General features: G+C 39.5%; 2 protein-coding genes across 2 annotated transcripts; one reads left to right on the top strand and one right to left on the bottom strand.

The window, feature by feature from the left end:
• Positions 1 to 1,829: 1,829 nt before the first annotated feature.
• Or6k6 (olfactory receptor family 6 subfamily K member 6) lies at positions 1,830 to 2,856 on the top strand. Its single transcript, XM_070000061.1, has one exon. It carries the CDS (start codon positions 1,909 to 1,911, stop codon positions 2,854 to 2,856), a length of 948 nt encoding a protein of 315 aa, XP_069856162.1. The 5' UTR covers positions 1,830 to 1,908.
• A 5,468-nt stretch (positions 2,857 to 8,324) lies between these two features.
• On the bottom strand, positions 8,325 to 9,263 carry LOC138812135 (olfactory receptor 6N1). The gene has a single exon (XM_070000060.1). The coding sequence runs from the start codon at positions 9,261 to 9,263 to the stop codon at positions 8,325 to 8,327; it is 939 nt and encodes a 312-aa protein (XP_069856161.1).
• Between the last annotated feature and the right edge of the window lie 11,535 nt (positions 9,264 to 20,798).

Raw genomic sequence — 20,798 nt, 5'->3', positions numbered from 1 at the left:
GATGAGTAGAATTCCATTTTGTATGTATGCCACATTTTTTTCTTTTGGTCCCTTTTGGGTCATTGAGGGGCATATTGTTCATTGATTCTGTGTCTTGGCTATGGTGAATAGTGATGCAATGAACATGGCTGTGCTGGTGGCTTTACTGTAACCTTCTTTGTATGTGATCTTTTGGATAAAGGCCCAGGAGTGAAATTTTTGAGTCAAAGAGGCAGTTTTATGTTTAGATTTTTTTTTCTGTCGCTTGCAGGTCTTGAACTCTGGGCTTGGGAGCTCCACTGCTTGAGCCACAGCACCACTTCTGGTTTTCTGAGTGGTTTATTGGAGATAAGAGTCTCATGAACTTTCCTGTCTGGGCTGGCTTTGAACTGCAATCCTCAGATCTCAGCCTCCTGAGTAGCTAGGATTACAGCATGAGCCACCGGCACCCGGCTTATGTTTAGATTTTTGAGGAATCTCTATACTGTTTCCCAGAGTGATCGCATAAGCTTACATTCCCTCAACTGTGATTCTTCTTAAGGAGTTTTCAGCCTACTAGGGAGAGATAATACTGATAGGTGAATATTTGAAATGCAGAGAAGAGTGTACCAGATGAGATGTTACGAAAATAAAGAAAAATAAAGCATCTTAGGGGTCAATGGTTGTTGATTATTTTGACAGTAATATTTATACTACAATGGGGCATTTAGAGGACATTGGTACCCAGTATATCAACAGAAGGCAATAAAAAAAACAGAAGGAAGTCATAACAGGAGCAAAAATAGAAATAGTACTATTGACTACTGAGATGTTGATTATGCAGAATATTTGGCTCCAAAATTTGATTAGAATTACATTAAAATGAAAAGATTACCTTTTGAAAAGTTCTAAGTTTATTCTTTAAATGCTTTGAAAATGAAAGGGAAGGAAGGCTATGCTTAGAGTGTTCATTGGTACAATATTCTTATCTTTGTAGTAATAATGCCAGTGAAAACAATGCTAAAACAGTCAAGGAGAGAGATAAGGTGCATTGCTGTCACATTAGTCTTCCAACAGTTTAGCTGCCATCTTTCCCAAACAAATACTGTCTTGATTGCTGGTGTTTAGATATCTATAGCCCAAATATGCATTATTATAATGGAAATTACTGTTTATTCAGAATGATTTACTTTCTATGGCTCTTCCGTATAGGAGAGGTTGGGGTGATGTCAGGAACTTGTCCTGAAATGGCCACTAATCAAGTATGAGATGATACTAGAGAGACTGAGTTTCAGCAGTCTCCATACCAGCCACTGACTGAACAGGATGGATAAGAAGATAAAGTTACATAGAAAGCACAACATCTGGGGAGGAATGCTTCTTTATCCATGGATACTCACTGTCTGATGAGAAACAGACCTGCTGATATAAAAACAAGACAAAAAGCAGGCAGGGTGATGAAGCTGAGTGCTCCTGCCAGCCTCAGGAGGAGATCAGGGCTAGAAAGATGAGCAAGGCAGCGTGGAGAATCACAGGGAGAAAGACATCTGACAGTGTTCTTATATTTTCTGAAGGGCAGCAGTAGAGAATATTTGAAAATAAAGGTACAAAATTGAAAGCTAAAACACAGAAGAATAAGAGGGGGATGAACAGAGGAACTCTGAAACCAACCAAGACAATGAATTTCTAGCAAACATTTGATTCCAGAGAATCAAACTTTTGTGCTGCTCCATATTTTCTCCACATCCAATGAAGTTGTTCAATCAAAGGACACATATTCTACACATTTCTGTCATTGAGAAATATTTCTAAGGGGCTTCATTTGGATCCTACTTTTAGCTTAAGTAAAATGACTGCAGAAGGGAGTGGAACAGTTTTCAATGCATAACGAACACTCCAATTCTTGGAGACTCTTTATGTCTTTTCTTCCCTCCTCAGCTGACCCAGTTGATGACCAGTGAGAATCAAACGATGGTGACTGAGTTCCTCTTCTCTATGTTCCCACAGCTGCAAGAAGATGGTCTCTTATTATTCATCCCTTTGCTTCTCGTCTACGCATTCATCCTAACTGGGAACTTAATGATATTCATTGTTGTCCAGTTGGATGTAGCCCTACACACGCCCATGTATTTCTTCATTAGTGTCCTCTCCTTCCTGGAGATCTGGTATACCACAACCACCATCCCCAAGATGCTCACCAGCCTCATCAGTGAAAAGAAGACCATATCCCTGACTGGCTGCCTCCTGCAGATGTACTTCTTCCACTCACTGGGTATCACAGAGGGCTGTGTCCTGACAGCAATGGCCATTGACAGGTTCATCGCTATCTGCTATCCTCTCCGTTACCCCACCATCATGACTCCCAAACTTTGTATCCAGCTGACAACTGGATCCTGCCTCTGTGGCTTTCTCCTTGTGCTTCCTGAGATTGCATGGATTGCCACTCTGCCCTTCTGTGGCTCCAACCAGATCCACCAGATCTTCTGTGACTTCACTCCTGTGCTGAGCTTGGCCTGCACAGACACATCCCTGGTGGTCATTGTGGATGCCATCCATGCTGTGGAGATCCTGGCCTCCTTCCTGGTAATCGCCCTGTCCTACCTCCGGATCATTATGGTGATTCTGGGGATGCCCTCCTCGGAGAGTCGGCGCAAGGCCTTCTCCACTTGTTCAGCCCACCTGGCTGTGTTCTTGCTGTTTTTTGGCAGTGTGGCTGTCATGTATTTGAGATTCTCAGCGACATACTCAGTGTTCTGGGACACAACAATTGCTGTCACTTTTGTTGTCCTGGCTCCTTTTCTCAACCCCATCATCTATAGCCTGAGAAACAAGGACATGAAAGATGCCATTGGGAGACTTCTCAGCCAGCAAAGGGGGACTAGGGGCGCTGGGAGATAGATCCCCATCCTGCAGACAGACTAGCCTTCTGAAATTTCAGAGCTTTGCTGTTACTTGTCCATGATTATGTTCTGTTTAGACTGCCATCACAACTTGTTCTTGTTTATTTTAATTTTCTGGGGCTGGTACTGGTGCTTTAATGCAGGGCTTTGTGCTCTCACTTGGCTTTTTTGCTCAAAGCTGGTGCTACCACTTGAGCCACACCCTATTTTCAGCTTTTTGCTAGTTAATTGGAGACAAAGAGTCCCTTGGGATTTGTCAGCCCAGGCTAGCTTTGAAACTGTGATCCTCAGATCTCAGCCTCCTGAGTAGCTGGGATTATAAGCATGAACCACTGGTGCCTGGCTTGTTCTACTGTTATTAATATGAATGATCAGCTGCTGGCTACAGGATATTTTTTTATTATGAGAATACTGTATGGAGGAGTTACAATTACATGGGCAAGATAATGAGTGCATTTCTTATCAAGCATTGTTGCCTCCTCCTTTGTTTCCCCTTCCTATCCCTTCCTATCTCCCCCCCACTCCCACCCCTCCCCCCCCCCCCCCCGCCAAAGTTCAGATAAGTTGATGTTAGGTGAAATGAACCCCAAGATAAGTATTCAAATGTTTTTTTCTTTCATGTGATTGTTTCTCACATATTTATAAGATGATTTCTTTGTTGCTTTGTATGTCCCTCCCCCATGATATAACCCCTGCTTTCACTGTATTTGATGCTGGTATAATTTGGGGAGGGGAAGGGAAAAAACAAATCGTTTAAATAGGGATACTGGTGGACCCATTGCAACAATGAGATGTACAAGTCGTTATGTCAAAAACGAACTTTACAACTTTGGCTACAGGATATTGATGAAAACTGGAAAGTCTATTTTTATCCCCAACAAGCTGGTGAGAGCAGAGATAGTCATTCTACCAGCTGGGCTTCTGTCCTTCTGCCCTGTGGTCTTTGTGAGACCACAGAGCAGGATCGAAGCAGAATAGAAGAGACAACAGATAACATAGTTCTGAAGCTCACTACTGTCCACTTTGCCCCTGTTGCCTGTACAGCAATGAATTTCCCCTGTCATTCAACATTCCATGTAAATAAAGAGCTTTCTGATGCAAAGGAGAAGTTTTCTCTGCTTTGGACTTAGTTCATACACAAATTCAGTTCAGCAATCATGGTTAATTGGCAATGAACATATATACATAGTGTGTTACAGGATTTTAGACCCAAAGGTGCTTTACAGATTTAATTACACAAAGAGTCTGGTTTCCTCTGCATCACACATTACTATTTAAGATATTTTAATTTATGTGACTCATCATGGAATTTAAAACATCCTGAAGTTAATCTATCAGATAGCACTATTACATTAAGTGTAGAAATCAAGTGGAATTTGAAACTGAAGGTCAAAGAAGATGGGCGATTTGCGTAAAGGCATCTAGCAGAACCAGGATGTAACCTCAGATCCTCTACCACATTCTCAGTCTCCAATAAATACATAATTTTACTTAATCTACAAGAAGTCAAAGAAAATAAGTTGAACACATTTCTTTTTTTTCCAAAACCAGAAACAGCACCACCCACGCCCCACCTTGCTGGCTGAAGACATGGAGTGGCAATGTTATCGCTTTTATTTGTGCCTGTGCTCTGTCTTGAAAACACCTTCTCCCTCTCCCCAAAACAGGTGGGGAAGGGGCAGCAAAAATAGAAGACATTCCTCCCTATTGCACACGGACCCTATGTCCATACCCAGTCGGCAGAAGCCGGGCAGGACTCTTGGCACATTCCTGGATCCCTGCTCGGGAGGGGTGCTGGGTGGCATCACACGTGCAGTGGGACCCGGTGGCCGCAGGTCTAGGCAAGTGATCCCCAGGCTGCTTGATCCTAGCTTCCTCCTGGTCCCTTCTCTGGCCCCCCCACCCCGTCTCCCCCTACCTGGCTCAGCCCCGCCTCCCTCCTGGCCTGGGCCCCCTTGGCTCCTAGCCTCTGTGCTTCCCTCTGGGTCCTGAGGTCCCCAGAGGGGGTTATGGCTTCTCAGGGGCGTCCCCCGGAGCCAGCCACTCGTGGTCACGGGGGCAGGGTGCATGTGCACCGCATCTATGCACCTGCTTCTAACATATTTCTTTTCTTAAAATAATTGTTTTCCCAGTTGTTAAGCTTCCACTGTGAACCTTAGCAGTTTCTAATGAATCCTGGAGTGACAGGCTCTTTCTTTCTTTCTTTTTTTTTTTTCTTTTGGTCCAGTCGTGGGCCTGGGCGCTGTCCCTCAGCTCTTCAGCTCAAGGCTAGCACTCTACCACTTGAGCCACAGTGCCACTTCCGGCTTTTTTCTTTTTGCTTATGTAGTGCTGAGGAATCGAACCCAGGGCATCATGCATGCAAGGCAAGCGCTCTACCACTGAGCCACCTTCCCAGCCCAGTGACAGGCTCTTTCCTCTGTGGTTTTTCCAGTCCTCAGTTTATTGTGGGATGTGGAAATACTGAACCAGGAGATTCAAGGGCCAGAATCTCTACCTTTCTTTGATGTTACATTGTGCCATTTTTAGTACTGTCTATTTAATTTTACAATCTTCACTCTCCCATTCTATAATTATGTGGTTGGATTAGATCAGTGATTCCCCAAATGGAGTCATCTTCAGAATTTATACAGAAAATCTAAATGTAAAACCTAGGCAGTTGTATTTCTGGAAATCTTGCAAGAAAATTCTGACTGTGGGTAGGATTTAGGAACAGATGGGTTAGGCAATCACAAGAACATTTCTAGCATGAGGGCTTTTCAATATTCATAAGATCAACATTTTTCATAACATCGGAGGCTATGCTAAGGACTTTGTGTTTTCTTACTTGTTATTACAACAACCTTATGAAAAGGATCTTTTGTTTTTTCAAATGAGAGGCATGAAATGCTCAGTTTCAATAATTAGGCCAAGTACTGAATAATACTGAATAGGATCCTCTGTATATTTCATATTCTTTTTACCCTTTCATGCATGGATAGATACCTAAGGTAATTTTATATTTTGTCTGTTGTGAATAGTTCTGCCATAAATGTGAGGTTACATCTCTTTCACTTAATTCTTCCCTTTCTTTGTAATATACTCCCACTAATGGGATTGCTACATTTTGTGGTAGTTCTATTTTTTTGTAAATTGTCAAATCTCCATACTATTTCTACAATGACTATACTAATTTACCACTGAGAATGTAGTATGTTTTGAAGTCAGGTACTGTAATGCCTCTAGTTTTGTTCTTTTTGCTCTGAATTTAAAAAAGAAAATTTGCTGAGTGCTGGTGGCTCACACTTGTAATCCTAGCTACTCAAGAGGCTGATATCTGAGGATCACAGTTTGAAGTCAAACCAGACAGAAAAAATTCCCATGAGAATCTTATCTCCAATTAACCACTCAAAAACCAGAAGTGGTGCTGTTACTCAAGTGGTAAAGTGCTAGCCTTCAGCACCAAGAGCCTCAGGGACAGTGCCCAGGTCCTAAATTCAAGCCCCATGACTGACAAAAAAAAACTCTTCAGTGTTTTTTATAATTCCATATGAATAATAAGATTTTTTATGCTTGTAAAAGACATCATTCATAAGTGACATTTTTTAAATATTTTTTTCTGTTTTGTTGAGTTTTTTTTTTTTATTTTAACTTTCTCAAATAGACAAGTATTAAGTGAAATAAGCCAGGCCCAAAGAAACATAGGTCCCATGGCTTCCCTTATTTGCAATAACTAGTATATGTCTGAGACAAGCAGAAAAGGTCAGATAAGTTGATGTTAGGCAAAAGGAACCCCAAGATAAGTACTCAAATGGATTTTCTTTCTTGCTATTGTTTCTAACATATTTATAAGATATTTCTTTGTTGTTTTGTATGTCCCTCCCCCATGGTATAACCCCTGTTTTCACTGTATTTGATGTTGGTATAATTTGTGGAAGGGAAGGGAAAAAAACAAATTATTTAAATAGGGATACAGGTGGACCCATTGCAACAATGAAATGTACAAGATGCTATATCAAAAAATGAACTTTACAACTTTGGTTGGGGAAGATGGGAGGGCAGGGATGGTAAGGGAAAACAAAGGAGGAAGCAACAATGCTTGATAAGAAATGTACTCATTACCTTGCTCATGTAATTGTAACTCCTCTGTAATGGCATTTTCACAATAAAAAAACCTTATTAATAAAAAAAGACATCATTCATATTTTCATATAGATAACATGTAAACAATATTAATTCTACATAATTATGTGTTGAGTTGAAAGTAAAGAAAGATGGATCATTGGTTATATTTAGTTGGTCAAAATAAAATTGCTTGGGGATCTTCTAAAATTCCATAGAAATGAAAGTCTTCTTATAAGTCAAGGCTTGGGTGTTCTATTCACAAAAAATATTCAGATACATAACAGTCCTAGATAAGGGTTAATAATTAAATCCTCCAGTTTCTTATTTACTTACTTTTAAGACTTCTTAAAGGCTTATTTTTCACATATTTTTATATGATACAGAAAATAAATTGACAAAATTGAAGAAGCAGTTCAATCTCAAAAACAATCTTGTTTCCTGCCAGTGTCTCATCTACTATATGTTGGTACTTTATATGAGCATAGGACATCAGGACCACTGGGGGTAATAATTCAGGCATCTCACCAGGACAGACATAGGACAAACACATCCTTCCACAAGTGCCTCTGACCGGTTTCCTCCTGTTCTTCCAGAAAGAAGACTTAGGAAGTGATTTTGTTCATTCATATGTTACTAGATGTTGTTCTAAGACTTTGAATCATGATAAGGGAACTGAATGAAATGAGATAAATAAAAATAAATATAGCTTTTGAAACAAAATCTATATGTCTGACACTGTGTACCATAGTTTACAAGTCTGTCCATATAGTCAAAAGAATCTTAAAAAATATTGCTGTGGAATGATGAAGTTAAGACTGAAAGAGATTGACTTATATTTTAAATATCAAGTACTTGAAAGCTGACTAATTAAATCCATATAATTTCAAAAAAACACATTCTTTAATATGCTACAGTTTTCCACATGGAATGATTAAGTGATACATGAAAAAATCATTTATTTTTGCTCTGATTTTATTTGACAAATATTGTGTAGCACATAGCCAAATGATTTATATTAAAGTAAATAATTTGCACACACATACACATATAGACCCACATTCATACAGTGTAAGTAAGACAAAATGTTGACAAGAATCCTAGTATTGTATATAAACCGTTGAGGTCACTGCAGTCTATCACAGTAACAGAAGGTGTGTTTTTTCCAGTCTCCCATGTCAAGCCAAAAGTGGCCCCAGCAGACAGTAAACCTAATGCTGTAACACAAAGTTTGAGCAGCTTTCTCCCTCGCTCCAGTATTCCATACAGAAAAGCAGGGAATGTGTGACTGCCCATCTGTGACTCCCGATGATAGTCATAACCACTCTGTCCTCACCCCACGTTGGAGATGCCCCCTCCTTTCACTCAGCCCAGGATCCATGTTCGCTTTAGCTGCCTCTTCATGGCCATCTTGATCTCCTTGTTACGAAGGCTGTAGATGAAGGGGTTGAGGAAGGGGGTAATCACGGAGTAGACCACTGCAAGGGCCCGGTCATAGTCCAGGGAGTAGCTCTTCTTCAGCCGCACGTACATGAAGAGGATGCTCCCATAGAAAATGAGAACCACTGTGAGATGAGAGGCACATGTGGAAAAGGCCTTCCTCTTGCCTGCCGCTGAGGGAATCCTGAGCACTGTGCAGATTATCTGCACATAGGAGCTGAGGATTAGTAGGAAAGTGGCCAAAATCTTGCAGGAGTTTATTATGAAATCCACTAAGACATTAGTAGATGTGTCCGTGCAAGCCAGGCTCAGCACAGGGGGGAAATCACAGAAGATATGTTGAATACGATTGGGGCCACAGAAAGGTAGGCGGGACACTAAGGAAATTTCAGCCACGGGCCCAGCTAAGCCTCCCAACCAACATCCGACAGCAATCTTGGTACAAAGTGTTGGGGTCATGAGGGTGGAATAGTGGAGGGGCTTGCAGATGGCTAAATACCTATCATAAGCCATAGCTGTCAGGAGATAGCACTCAGTAGCCCCCAGAGAGTGGAAGAAATAGATCTGCAGGAGGCAGCCGGAGAATGAAATGGTTTTCTTCTCACTGAGCAAGTTTGCCAGCATCTTGGGGATGGTGGCAGCTGTGTAGCCCAGCTCCAAGAAGGAGAGAATGCTGACAAACTGATACATGGGTGTGTGGAGTCGGGAGTCCAAGCGAACCACCAGGAAAATCAGCAGGTTTCCAAATACAGTAGTGAGGTACACCACAAGTAGTAAGAAGAAGAGGAAAGTCTGCACACCTTGCAGGTGGGGGAAGCCCAAAATGATGAATTCTGTCACCTGGCTCCAGTTTCCAGTGTCCATGGCTCACCATTCATGTCCCTGTAAGGTGAAGTATGGGGACATCAGGAAGAAAAAAGGAGTCATAGAAATCCTAACAAGAATATTCTGGCCTGGCACCGGTGGCTCACACCTGTAACCCTAGCTACTTAGGAGGCTGAGATCTGAGGATCTCAGTTCAAAGCCAGCCTAGGCAGGAAAAGTCCATGAGACTCTTCTCTCCAATAAACCACTAGAAAACCTGAAGTGGCGCTGTGGCTGAAGTGGTACAGTGCTCACATTGAGCTGAAGAGCACAGGCACAGTGCCCAAGCCCAGAGTCCAAGCCCCACAACCGACAAAAAAAAAAAAAAAAAAAAGAATATTCTGAAAGTACTAAAGTCCCCCTGGCCTCTCCTGAGTAAAGTCCTCCCAGTAAATGCTTTGAGGGTCAAACACTTCAATTCCAGCCCTCCAGATTCCTCCAGAGTGTCAAGTCAGGGCAGACTCCTCCCTCCTCTTGGCTAAGTCTCCTCAGTACCTGTGACACCAAGGTAACTGGCACACATGGGAGCAGTCACCTCTCTCTCCTCTGAGGTTCATCCTGGGCAGCCCCATCTTGCCCCCCATCTGACAGAGGGAGGGTCCCAGGCCCTGAATCACATCTGCATCTGGTGGTGCCACATCTTCCTTATCTGGCCACTTCTCCACACTCCCCCCCACCCCCAGTCCTCCCTTCCCTAGTTCAGACCTGGCAAAACAGCCCTCTGGACCTTTCAGCCATGTGCTCTCCCCTCTGGGACAGTAGTTTGAGTAATAAAACTTCTCTTTCTGCCTGAATACTGCCTGGTATTCTCTTCATTGGCTACCTATTTAAACCTACCTATTTATTTTACCTTACAGGTGGCCTCCTTCAGGACACCTACCCTTCTCATTCAACCTGAAAGGCTTTTCTTGGATATCATAGCCCATATGAGGATTTACATTCCATCCCATAATCCAATTACTTTGCTTAATGGAATTTATGTGAGTTTTAGTACTTATTCAGGAGGCTGAGATCTAAGGATTCAAGTTCAAAACCAGCCTGAGTAGACAAATCCAAGAGACTCTTAACTCCAATTAACCAGCAAAAAGTCAGAAGTGGAGCTATGGCTCAAGTGGCAAAGCACCAGCTTTGAGCATAAAAGCTAAGGGACAGCTCTCAGACCTTCAGTTCAATCCCCAGTACTGAAACAAAAAAATAAAAATAAAAAAAGAATGAAATGAATACTTTTCAATGTCAAAAATACTTGAAATATTTGCAATTTGAACTATAAGTAACCGTTTTATAAACATCCATGAGGACAGGGAGTATTTTCTACTTTGTTTCCTTTCTTCTTTTCCCTTTTGTTTTTTCTTCTCTCTCTTTTCTTCCCTTCCCCTTCTTTCCTTCCTTCCTTTCTGTTTTCTTCTCTCTATTTCTGTTTCTCTTTCCTTCCTTCCTTCTCCTTCTTCCTTCCTTCTCCTTCCTTCCTTTTCCTCCTTCCTTCCTTCCTTCCTTCATTCCTTCCTTCCTTCGTTCCTTCCTTCCTTCCTTCCTGCCTTCCTGCCTCCCTCCCTCCCTTTCTTTCTCTTCTCTCTCTCTTTCTTTCTTTTCTTACTGTGTGTAACTGCTTTTTAGTTCAGGGTTTGGGCTTTCTTTTTTTATTGTGAAAATACCATACAGAGGGGTTACAATTACATGAGCAAGATAATGAGTACATTTCTTATCAAGCATGTTGCCTCCTCCTTTGTTTCCCCTTCCCATCCCTGGGCTTTCTAGGCAAGCATTTTACCAATTGAGTCACTGCTTCCACCTTTTTCGCTTAGTTTTTGTTGTTGGTTTTGTTATTTTCCAGATAGTGTTTCTTGTTTTTTTGCCTGGGGTGGCCATCCTCCAACCTATGTCTCCTATCTGTGATTACTAGCATGAACTAGCATTTCTGGCTTATGTGTTGAGATTGGATCTTCTGAACTTTTTTCCCTAGGTATCCTCAAATTGCAATTCTCTTAATCTTTGCCTCCTGAGTAGCTGCTATTATTGATGTGACCCATGAGTCCTGGTTATTTGCCTGTATATTTTAACTACCTAGGACCATTAGAACTATGTCTATGATAGTAACAATAAATACATTTTTAACAAATATTTAAATTCAGCAAGATAAATGCTAGTTTTCATAGTCCATAGGACTGGAATAGCAGTAAGTGAGCCACAGGCTACATATGGAGTTCAGGAAAACTTCACAGAAGACATAAATTTTATTTGAAATGATACATCAGAATTTGTCATATGGAAAATGAAAATTCTTTAATCTCAACTAAACTAACTTCATTTACTCTGCCTTTTCCAGTTATATGCTTTCTTCTAAGGCCAGGCAATATATATATATATACTCTGTACACCAAAGCTTTCCTCAATCTTAAGTTTTACATGAGATAGTTTCCCAAGAAGCTAGAGAAATCCTGGACAAAACAATTTTGTTTGAGACAAAATCTTACTATGTAGCTCAGGATGGTATTGAATTTACAAACCCCTTCCTCAAGTGGACAGTTTTCCCAGTTGGGGGCAAAACTTTGCACTCAGCAGAACCACTTTTTAAAAAATTTTATTATTATGTAGTTGTACAAAGAGGTTGCAATTCTGTAAGTCAAGCTATGAGTACAAAGCATCTTGATCAATGTCACTCCTTCCATTATTCTCCCCTAGCTTCCTCTTCTCACCCTACCCTCAAGTTACATAGGTCAGGTTTTACATAATGTACATTGAATATGATAACTGCATTTGTTCTTCTTTCTAGTTCTGTACTCAGCCTTTTCCTCACTTTAAATCCATGTCTGTTCCCTGCTCCAATTTTGCCTTCTGCCTTTCTGCCTCATTCAAACCTTAAGTGCATACTTAACTTTTGCAATCCAACTGACACCTGTTCTTCTCTAGACTTTTTTATTTTTATATTCCTTCATTTCTCAATATAAATTTAAAGCACATGCCTGGTGCTTCTTCGCTCTCTATCTGGTCTCTAAGTTAGTTCACACATGAGTTGTCTGGAGTCTTGACCTCAATTTTCACTCTCCATGGGAGGCTTCTCATAAGGACGAATATCGGAAGCCTAGTACCTTGTCTTTTCCTTTGTCAAAATCAAAGTTTCCCCCATGATTCCACAAGCTATTCACAGGCTGTGCCTTGTGGTGCCACCGGGTTATTTCCTATTGAGAACTAGTATCCTCACACTCACACTCTCAATCTCCATAATTCTCAGATTTCCAGACCACTCCTCTCCTTCATATTCCATTCAATATAGTTAAAATACCCCCACAAACCTTGTAGTTTCCCCCTTACATTTTTTACTTTCTTTTATTACTTCTAATTATTATGATAATTTTCAGCACCACTAAACATGAATGTACATGGTTATCTCCCAGTGCCTCCACAATGCTGAATTTTAAATATATCCTCGACACCCATCAATTCATAACAATGAAGAGTTTTCAATAACAAACTAAGAAGTGTTGAATAATGTCATTTGAACCAAACTTCATATTGCCCTTACATTTCTCATTCTGATTCAGATCAGCCAAATCTCTTCTAATCCATAAAAAAATTCATGCCCTTACCACAAATGGTCATCAAATCCCTGTCACAGGATAAACAGTGCCAGGAGGTTCCTGTCCAGATTGAAATGCTTGAGTTTGATTAAAAAACAAAACAACAACAACAAAAAACCTCTCTTCTTTCCTTGACCTGAAATCTAACTTTTGCCGACTGCTTCTAGTTTTGCTCTGGTTCAGAGTCATGCTTGTAAGCATTTTCAGTTTGACAGTGAGCCCCCAGTTATAAATCTTGACTTCTTTGCTTGCAATGATGTCATTAGAAATATACTTTCTCCTAAATCAACCTAATGACTCCTAAATCAACTTAGCTCAAATCTACCTGTTTCTTTCTCTGGACCATCCAAAGTGAGCACTCAACTTATAAATTACCAGTGCTTCCTAACTGACTCTTTAGTTATATCCTGTCATAACTGTAATTATTTTTATTCACACGTTGTATCATTAAAGACTAAGCATGTGAGCTAATTGATAACTAAATCTCATACTTTAGCTTACCTTGCAGAGTGCTTGGGGAAATGTCTTATGTACCACAGCTCAAGTGGTCAGTGGTAGAGAGCCAAGTCCAACTCCTCTCATCTGTTACTCATCTTGGTACTGCAGCCAGTGCTCTTAGAAAACCTACCATGTGCACATAATAGTATTTATTTTTCTTAGGTCTTTAGTAGAAATGCTTCATTCCCCATACTCCAAGAAAGAACCTTTTAGAATTCATCCCCTGAATTCTATTGGCTAGTTTTCACAATTGCATTATCCACTGTCTGTTTTTATTTAAGCATGAGACTAAGAACAGAATCTGAAGAGATTATTTGATTCTTTATGTTGCAAGAGAGGAAAGGGACATCAGAAAAGAGGAGATGCCAGGCTAATTAAAAGTATAACCAACTTGTGAATTATGAAGCCAAATTCTTCACTGTTGCACTGAAAAAAACAAAATCTTTGCTTTCCAACGAAGTATTCTTTCTGTGTTCTGAATGCCATGTCCTGAAGTCCTTCATTAGTCAGTAATTTCCCCTATTTTTAAATGTTCTAATTCTTTTTCTAAAGCTTATACTAGAAGGAAAAAAGGTGCTGAAAGGGATGACAGCAATCAAGATATATTGTACTCATAAACAGCTTTGTTAAATGGTAAATCTTTTGTACAACTACTTAAAGATAATTTTAAAAAAGGAAAAGGAAAGAAAAATGGCTCATAAAAATACCTATATATAAATGCCTATAACAGAGCTCACATGCAGAGCTTGATAGAGGAAAGAGGCTGCTAGGGCTTGAACCTGGGAGCCCAGCAAGGATTAGAGTTAGGAGGTAGAGGAGAATCCCCTGATCACTTCCTACTTCTCATTTTCAGTGGTGTATCTTGACAAGGTTGGGGCCTGAAAGAGTGACATTGAAACCTGCTGGGAGTAAGTCAAACCATGAAACAATTATCTCCCATGACCTGTATTGTTGATTGGACAGAAATCCCTGAGCCAACCAAGAGTAGCTCCTGGGGTTGCTGCAGTACTCCCTCAGGAAAGGTACTGTATGAGGAAAGTTCATTAGCTAGCAGTCCTTCACATCTATTCATGCCCTATAGCAGTAGCTAATAGTCTAATGTGAAAAAACATCAAGACCATATCAAAAAATGAACTAGAAACAAAACAGAGTCAAGAGTATGGCTCAAAGTGGTTCAACATGGGGCTGGGAAGGTGGCTCAGTGGTAGAGCGCTTGCCTTGCATGCATGAGGCCCTGGGTTCAATTCCTCAGCACCACATAAGCCAAAAGAAAAAAGCCAGAAGTGGCGCTGTGGCTCAAGTGGTAGAGCACTAGCCTTGAGCTGAAGAGTTGAGGGACAGTGCCCAGGCCCAGAGTTCAGGCCCCACCACCAGACACCCCCCCCAAAAAAAAGTGGTTCAACACTTGCCATGTAAGCATGTCATACCTGAGTTAACTCCAGTACTGCCAAAGGAAAAAAAATCTTGGATAATGTTTCATTTCTCTGAAGTCTACTTTATCTTACATTAATTTAGCAGATTCAACATTTTATTGGTGATTAAACAGTCTATCTTTTGCATTGTTTAAATTTTGTCCTATGTATTTATATTTTAAGTAGCATTTTGGTCAGTAATATATTCTGAACATAGATCCTCACAACTCTCTCTCAGCTTTCTTGCTCAAGGTTGATGCTATACTACTTGAGCCATGCCTACAAATCTCACATTCTACAAGTTAATTGGATATGGAGTCTCTTGGACTTTTCTGTCCAGTTTGGCTTCCAACTTTGATCCTCCAGCTTCAGCCTCCTAAGCAGCTAGAATATAGACATGAGAAACCAGTGCCTGGTTTATTTTAAGTAGATTTTCTTTTTTTGTTTTGCGGGTTTGGGGGCTTGACTTCAGGTCTTGGGTGCTGTCCCAGAACCTCTTTGTAGAGCCACAGTGCCATTTCCGCTTTTTTCTGAGTGGTTTATTAGAGATAAGAGTCTCATGGATGTTTCTGCCCAGGCTGGCTTCGAACTTCAGATCCTCAGATTCTCCTTGATCCTCAGATCTCAGGCTCCTGAGTAGCTAGAATTACAGGCATGAGCCACCAGCGCCCAGCCTATTTTAAGTAGATTTTAAAAGCAACATAGTGTGTGTTTTACATTTGGAAAGCTTCATTTTCAATTGTTTTTTAGATTATTTATAATATATTATATTTATATTTAAATAATCATATAACCAGATTAAAATCTAACATCTAGCTAACTTCCTTCTCTTCATCCCATCTTTTCTTTCAATTTGCCCTTTTTCTGTTTTATTTTTATTTAATATTTTTGTGATTTTTATCTCCAATGTTGTTTTGTTTATAACTCTTAAAACAACAACCTAGCAGTGTCCCCATTTCAGTTAAATAAATCCAGCATATAACTGGAAAGTTTGAATAATATTTAAATAATATTGGATAATATTTCCTGTATAAAATTAAGTATAATGTGTATAAATATAGTAACCTATTTATGTTCTTATAATTTATAGCTATCTATTATAGGCCTGTCAATTTTCAGATCATTCTGGCTAGTCTCCTTTACACTTGCATTTTGAAAATGGTAGTGGGACTTTAATACTGGGATACTAATGAGAAAACAAGAGTTTAGATTAACCTGGGTTTGTAGTTATTCTCCTTAGAACAGTGTTCTGCAGTGCTTATTAGTAACCCAAGTTGTACTCAGTGAAAAGAAACCCAGAATAGGGTACTTTTGAAACCCTTCATTTTTGGAGCCATGTACAACAAGACTCCATCCTTTTGGGGTAGTTTTCTAACATGTTGGGGATGGGCTTTTCATGTATCTTTGGCTTCATTCTATCTGTGTGTAATAAATCTGCTTTGTCAACTGTTGAGAGAGTTATATTTTATTGGATTCCTGCTGCAAATGATAGAGAGGCTTTGCATCCCTATGGGTGTGTCAGGTTCAATTTCCCCTCTTCCATCTTTCACACTGTTTTTCCATTTATTTTTCCTCTCACATATATAGTAAACACATGACACATGGGTATTATTTTGCCATAGATAGTTATTTTTAGAGCAATTAAAAATAAAACAAATTTACCCAAAGTGGCTCATGCCTGTAATCCTAGCTACTCAAGTGGCTGAGATCTGAGGATCGTGGTTTGAAGCCAGCCCTGGAAGAAAAGTCTCCTTGAGACTCTTATCTCCAATAAAATACTCAAAAGAGCTGGAAGTGGTGTTGTGGTAGAGCATTAGCTATCCTTGAGCACAAAGAGACTCAAGGACAGTGCCCAGGCCCAGAAGAAAATTATGGTTATTATTTATATTTTATTATTTTATTTCTTATTTCCTCATAGTTTAAAGTTTCTATTTAGTACTTTTTTCCTTTGTGTATGTGTGTGTGTATGTGTGAGAGAGAAGAGAGGGAGAGAGGAGAGAGAGAGAAAGAGAAAGAGAGAGAGGGAAGAAGGGAGAGAGAGAAAGAGGATGTCATGGGGCATGAGTTCAGGGTCTGAGTGCTGTCTCTGAGTTTTTATTGCTCAAAGCTAGTGCTCTATCACTTGAGCTACAGCCCCACTTGCAGCTTTTTGGTAGTTAACTGGAGAAAAGTCACAGAATTTTCTGCTTGGGCTGAATTTGAATTGCAATCCTCATATCTCAGTCTCCTTAGTAGCTATGATTACACATGTGAGCCACCAGCACCCAGCCTATCTAGTATTCTTATTTCTTCTGCCTAATGAAGAATATTCTTTGACATGTCTTACCTTTGAAAATAACTTGTTTCTCTAAAAACATCTTTATTTATTTTTTCTATGTTTTATTGCATAGTAATTTACATGATATATACATGACTTATTTAAAGTGTATAATTCAAAAGATTTTGAGAATTTAGAATTATGCAGCTGTTATTACAATCTGATTTTAGACTATTTTTATTATTCCATCCTTCCTCAATTTCTACCCATGGGCATTTGTCTATTCTGCCTGCTTCTTATCAATGGAATCATACAACATGTAGTTTTTCATGATTGATTTTATTCACTTAGGACATATTCAAAATTTGTCCATATTACAAATAGATTTTAATATAACCAATATTAATATCTTTATTAAATTATTTCTCTTTTAAGGATACAGGTGGACCTGTTGCAACAATGAGAAGTACAAGTTGTCATGTCCAAAACTAGCTTTACAACGTTGGTGCGGGGGCGGGGGGTGGGGGGGGGAGAGAAGGATTGGGATAGGGGGGAGGGGGGAGGCTGGGAAAGGATGTGAAGGGTAAACAAAGGAGGAGGCTGCAATGCTTGGTAAGAAATGTACGCATTATCCTGCCCACGTAATTGTAACTCCTCTGTACAGTATGTTCACAAATAAAATAAAATAAAATTTAATAAAAAAATTATTTCTCTTAATGCAAACTAATGTTTAATTATTCAAACATACATCAGTTTTATGTATCTACTCATCATTTGGTAGACATTTGGATTGTACAAATCATTTTCTCATGTGTAAGTTTTTGTAAAGACATCTGATTTTAATTCTCTTAGGTAGATTTATCTAGGATTAGAATCGTAGGTCAGTCATAGGATTACTACATGCTTGTACATTTTGGGAATTGTTAAACTGCTTCCCAAAGCAACCACAAAAATGGATGAACAAATGCACAGTGCTAGGGGGAAAGTCATATGTGATTATATTATTCTGATTGTACTTATATGATATTCCAAGAAAGACAGACATAGAGCTATAGTGGATCATTGGTGGGGGCTAGAAGTGGGATAGAAATTGACTGCAAAGGGGGCTGGGAAGGTGGCTCAGTGGTAGAGCGCTTGCCTTGCATGCCTGAGGCCCTGGGTTAGATTCCTCAGCACCACATAAGCAAAAAGAAAAAAAGCCGGAAGTGGCGCTGTGGCTCAAGCAGTAGAGCGCTAACCTTGAGCTGAAGAGCTGAGGTACAGTGCCCAGACCCAGAGTTCAGGCCCCATGACCGGACCCCCCCCTCCCAAAAAAAAAAAAAAAAAAAGAAATTGACTGCAAAGGATGAGCATGACCTGAGGAATTTAGGAGAGCCAAAAGAAGTTGTTCTTGATCTTGATTACAACTGAGGTGATATAATATCATATGAAAAAGATAGAAATACTAAAATGGAAAATATTCATCTATATAAATAATGTTTATAAACACATGTCAATATTTATAATATAATTTATAATTTATGATGTGTGTTTATGTCCATAAATATGTTGATTTGCATAAGGAGAAAAAGAAAAGGAAAAAATTAAAATCATAGCTTTCTGTGTTTCCTGATTTGTCTATATTTTCTTGCCTCTGTGCCTTTGTTTGATATTTTCCTTTAAATTATTTACTTGTTAATCTTATCCTAAAACTTCTGCTTTAAGATGTGACTGAGTTTGTGGAAACTTCTGCTCTCCATATGCCTCTAGATACCATAGGGATAAGTAATGAACCATAATACTATGGAGAAAAAATGTAGAGAAACTGACATGCAGATAAGCAATGCTGGTGCATGTTCATCCACAAATAAGCATTATGACTTGTGTCTTCTTATTCCATGGAGATGTAAAAGTGTATTGTGTAACATTGTAACTTTATAACTCCAAGTATATATAAGCAATACACAAGAAAAATAGCTGCAAACATTCTATTAATGTGTCTAGGAAATGTCTTGTATTTTTAAAAAATATTTGAATATCTGGGATTTTCGAAGATTTTGCAAAAATCAGAATCACCATACCTGCCCCCATGCCAATCTCATTTTCATGACAAATTGCTTGCCTTCAAATTCAAGAGCTACAAAGGAAATCCATGAAAATAAATAGTGAAATAGAAGCTAATAACCTCATAATGTTAGAAGCGGACATCACTTAGACAATTGAGCAACTCACTACAAGTTTAAATAAAGAGATAAAGATCCAGGAGTATATTGCCATACTGTGACCAAAGAGACACAAAAGGCAGACATGAGTCATAATGAGGCTGGTAGTATAGACGAGAGAAGTGAGTGCATCCATGTTAGCACTCTAATTCTAGTCATGATTAAAATCAGGATGAGATCAAGATGAGACCAAGAATGTTATTGATGGTGGAGAGTAAGATTCATTACATTTTCCTTCCTTGCCTAATCATTTAAATACTTACTCTGTTTAGATACTGCTAAATTCTGAACACCCTGCAACTAACAAACTGAAATTATTTCAGACCAAATCTAACTTATTGATTTGTAGGAAGGACTGTTTAACTTGATTTATCACCACATATACCCAAAAGTGCTCATATATAAAAATAGTTATACAGGGGCTGGGAAGGTGGTTCAGTGGTAGAGCGCTTGCCTTGCATGCATGAAGCCCTGTGTTCAATTCCTCAGCACCAAATAAGCAAAAAGAAAAAAGCCGGATGTGGCGCTATAGCTCAAGTGGTAGAGCACTAGCCTTGAGCTGAAGAGCTGAAGGACAGCGCCCAGTCCCAGAGTTCAGGCCCCACGACCAGACACCCCCCCAAAAAAGTAAATAAATAATAAATAAATAAATAGTTATACATATTTTAAAAGCAAGCTAGCCAGGTGCCAGTGGCTCATGCCTGTAATCCTAGCTACTCAGGAGGCTGAGATCTGAGGATCGTGGTTCAAAGCCAGCTGGGGTAGGAAAGTTCGTGAGACTCTTATCTCCAATAAACACAGAAAAACTGGAAGTGGCACTGTGGCTCAATTGTAGAGCACTTGCCTTGAGCTGAACTGCTGAGGGACAACACACAGGCCCAGAGTTCAAACCCCATGGCCCCAGAAAAAGAAGCAAGCTAGCCACCATTTAAAAAAAGAAAATAAAGATAGGCTGGATATAACCTAAAGCCAAGAAAAATTTTAATGTGTTTGAAGAGCTCAGACCATTGATGTGGCTAGGGGAATGTGAGATGTGGAGTGAATGTTAGAAACAAAGGAAGGAATGCATTTTGTTTCCCTTATAAAGTATGGTTGCACACTGGATATATGTATAATTAGAAATGTTTCTTGGTTCTATGAACAAGTTACCTAATTTAGGTTTAAAACACTGGATTCTGTATGGAAATATATATGGAACTAGAGGAACAAGAAGACTAGGTAGAGTATCATGCATTTATTGACCTGATAGATGCTGGTAATTTATACAAGAGTGGCAACACTAAAGAGAGAAGCAGACAAAGTATATCCATACTTTGAGGAAGGACTGATACATAATTAGTGGATTGGAATTAAGGGCAGATAAGGAAGCAGAATTGAATAACTTAACTCATGTGCCATAAACAGATGCAAAAACATCTTATTTGAAGTTGAAATTTGAAGATTTCATTTTTGACACTAAGAAATTCCTGGGAGATATCTAGATATAGTTGTTATTAACCTCTTGAATATGCAACTCTATGGCTCAATGAGTGTTATGAGATAGAAAATGTATGAGCTTTTGGCAATGACAGGGAGGGACTTTGAAGCCATAA

The sequence above is a fragment of the Dipodomys merriami genome, unplaced genomic scaffold (genome assembly GCF_024711535.1).
Source record: "Dipodomys merriami isolate MVZ:Mamm:240054 unplaced genomic scaffold, mDipMer1.0.p SCAF_56, whole genome shotgun sequence".
NCBI classification, from domain to species: Eukaryota; Metazoa; Chordata; class Mammalia; order Rodentia; family Heteromyidae; genus Dipodomys; species Dipodomys merriami.
The sequence above is the reverse complement of the archived record's forward strand: the minus strand, read 5'-3'. Positions and strand labels throughout refer to the sequence as shown.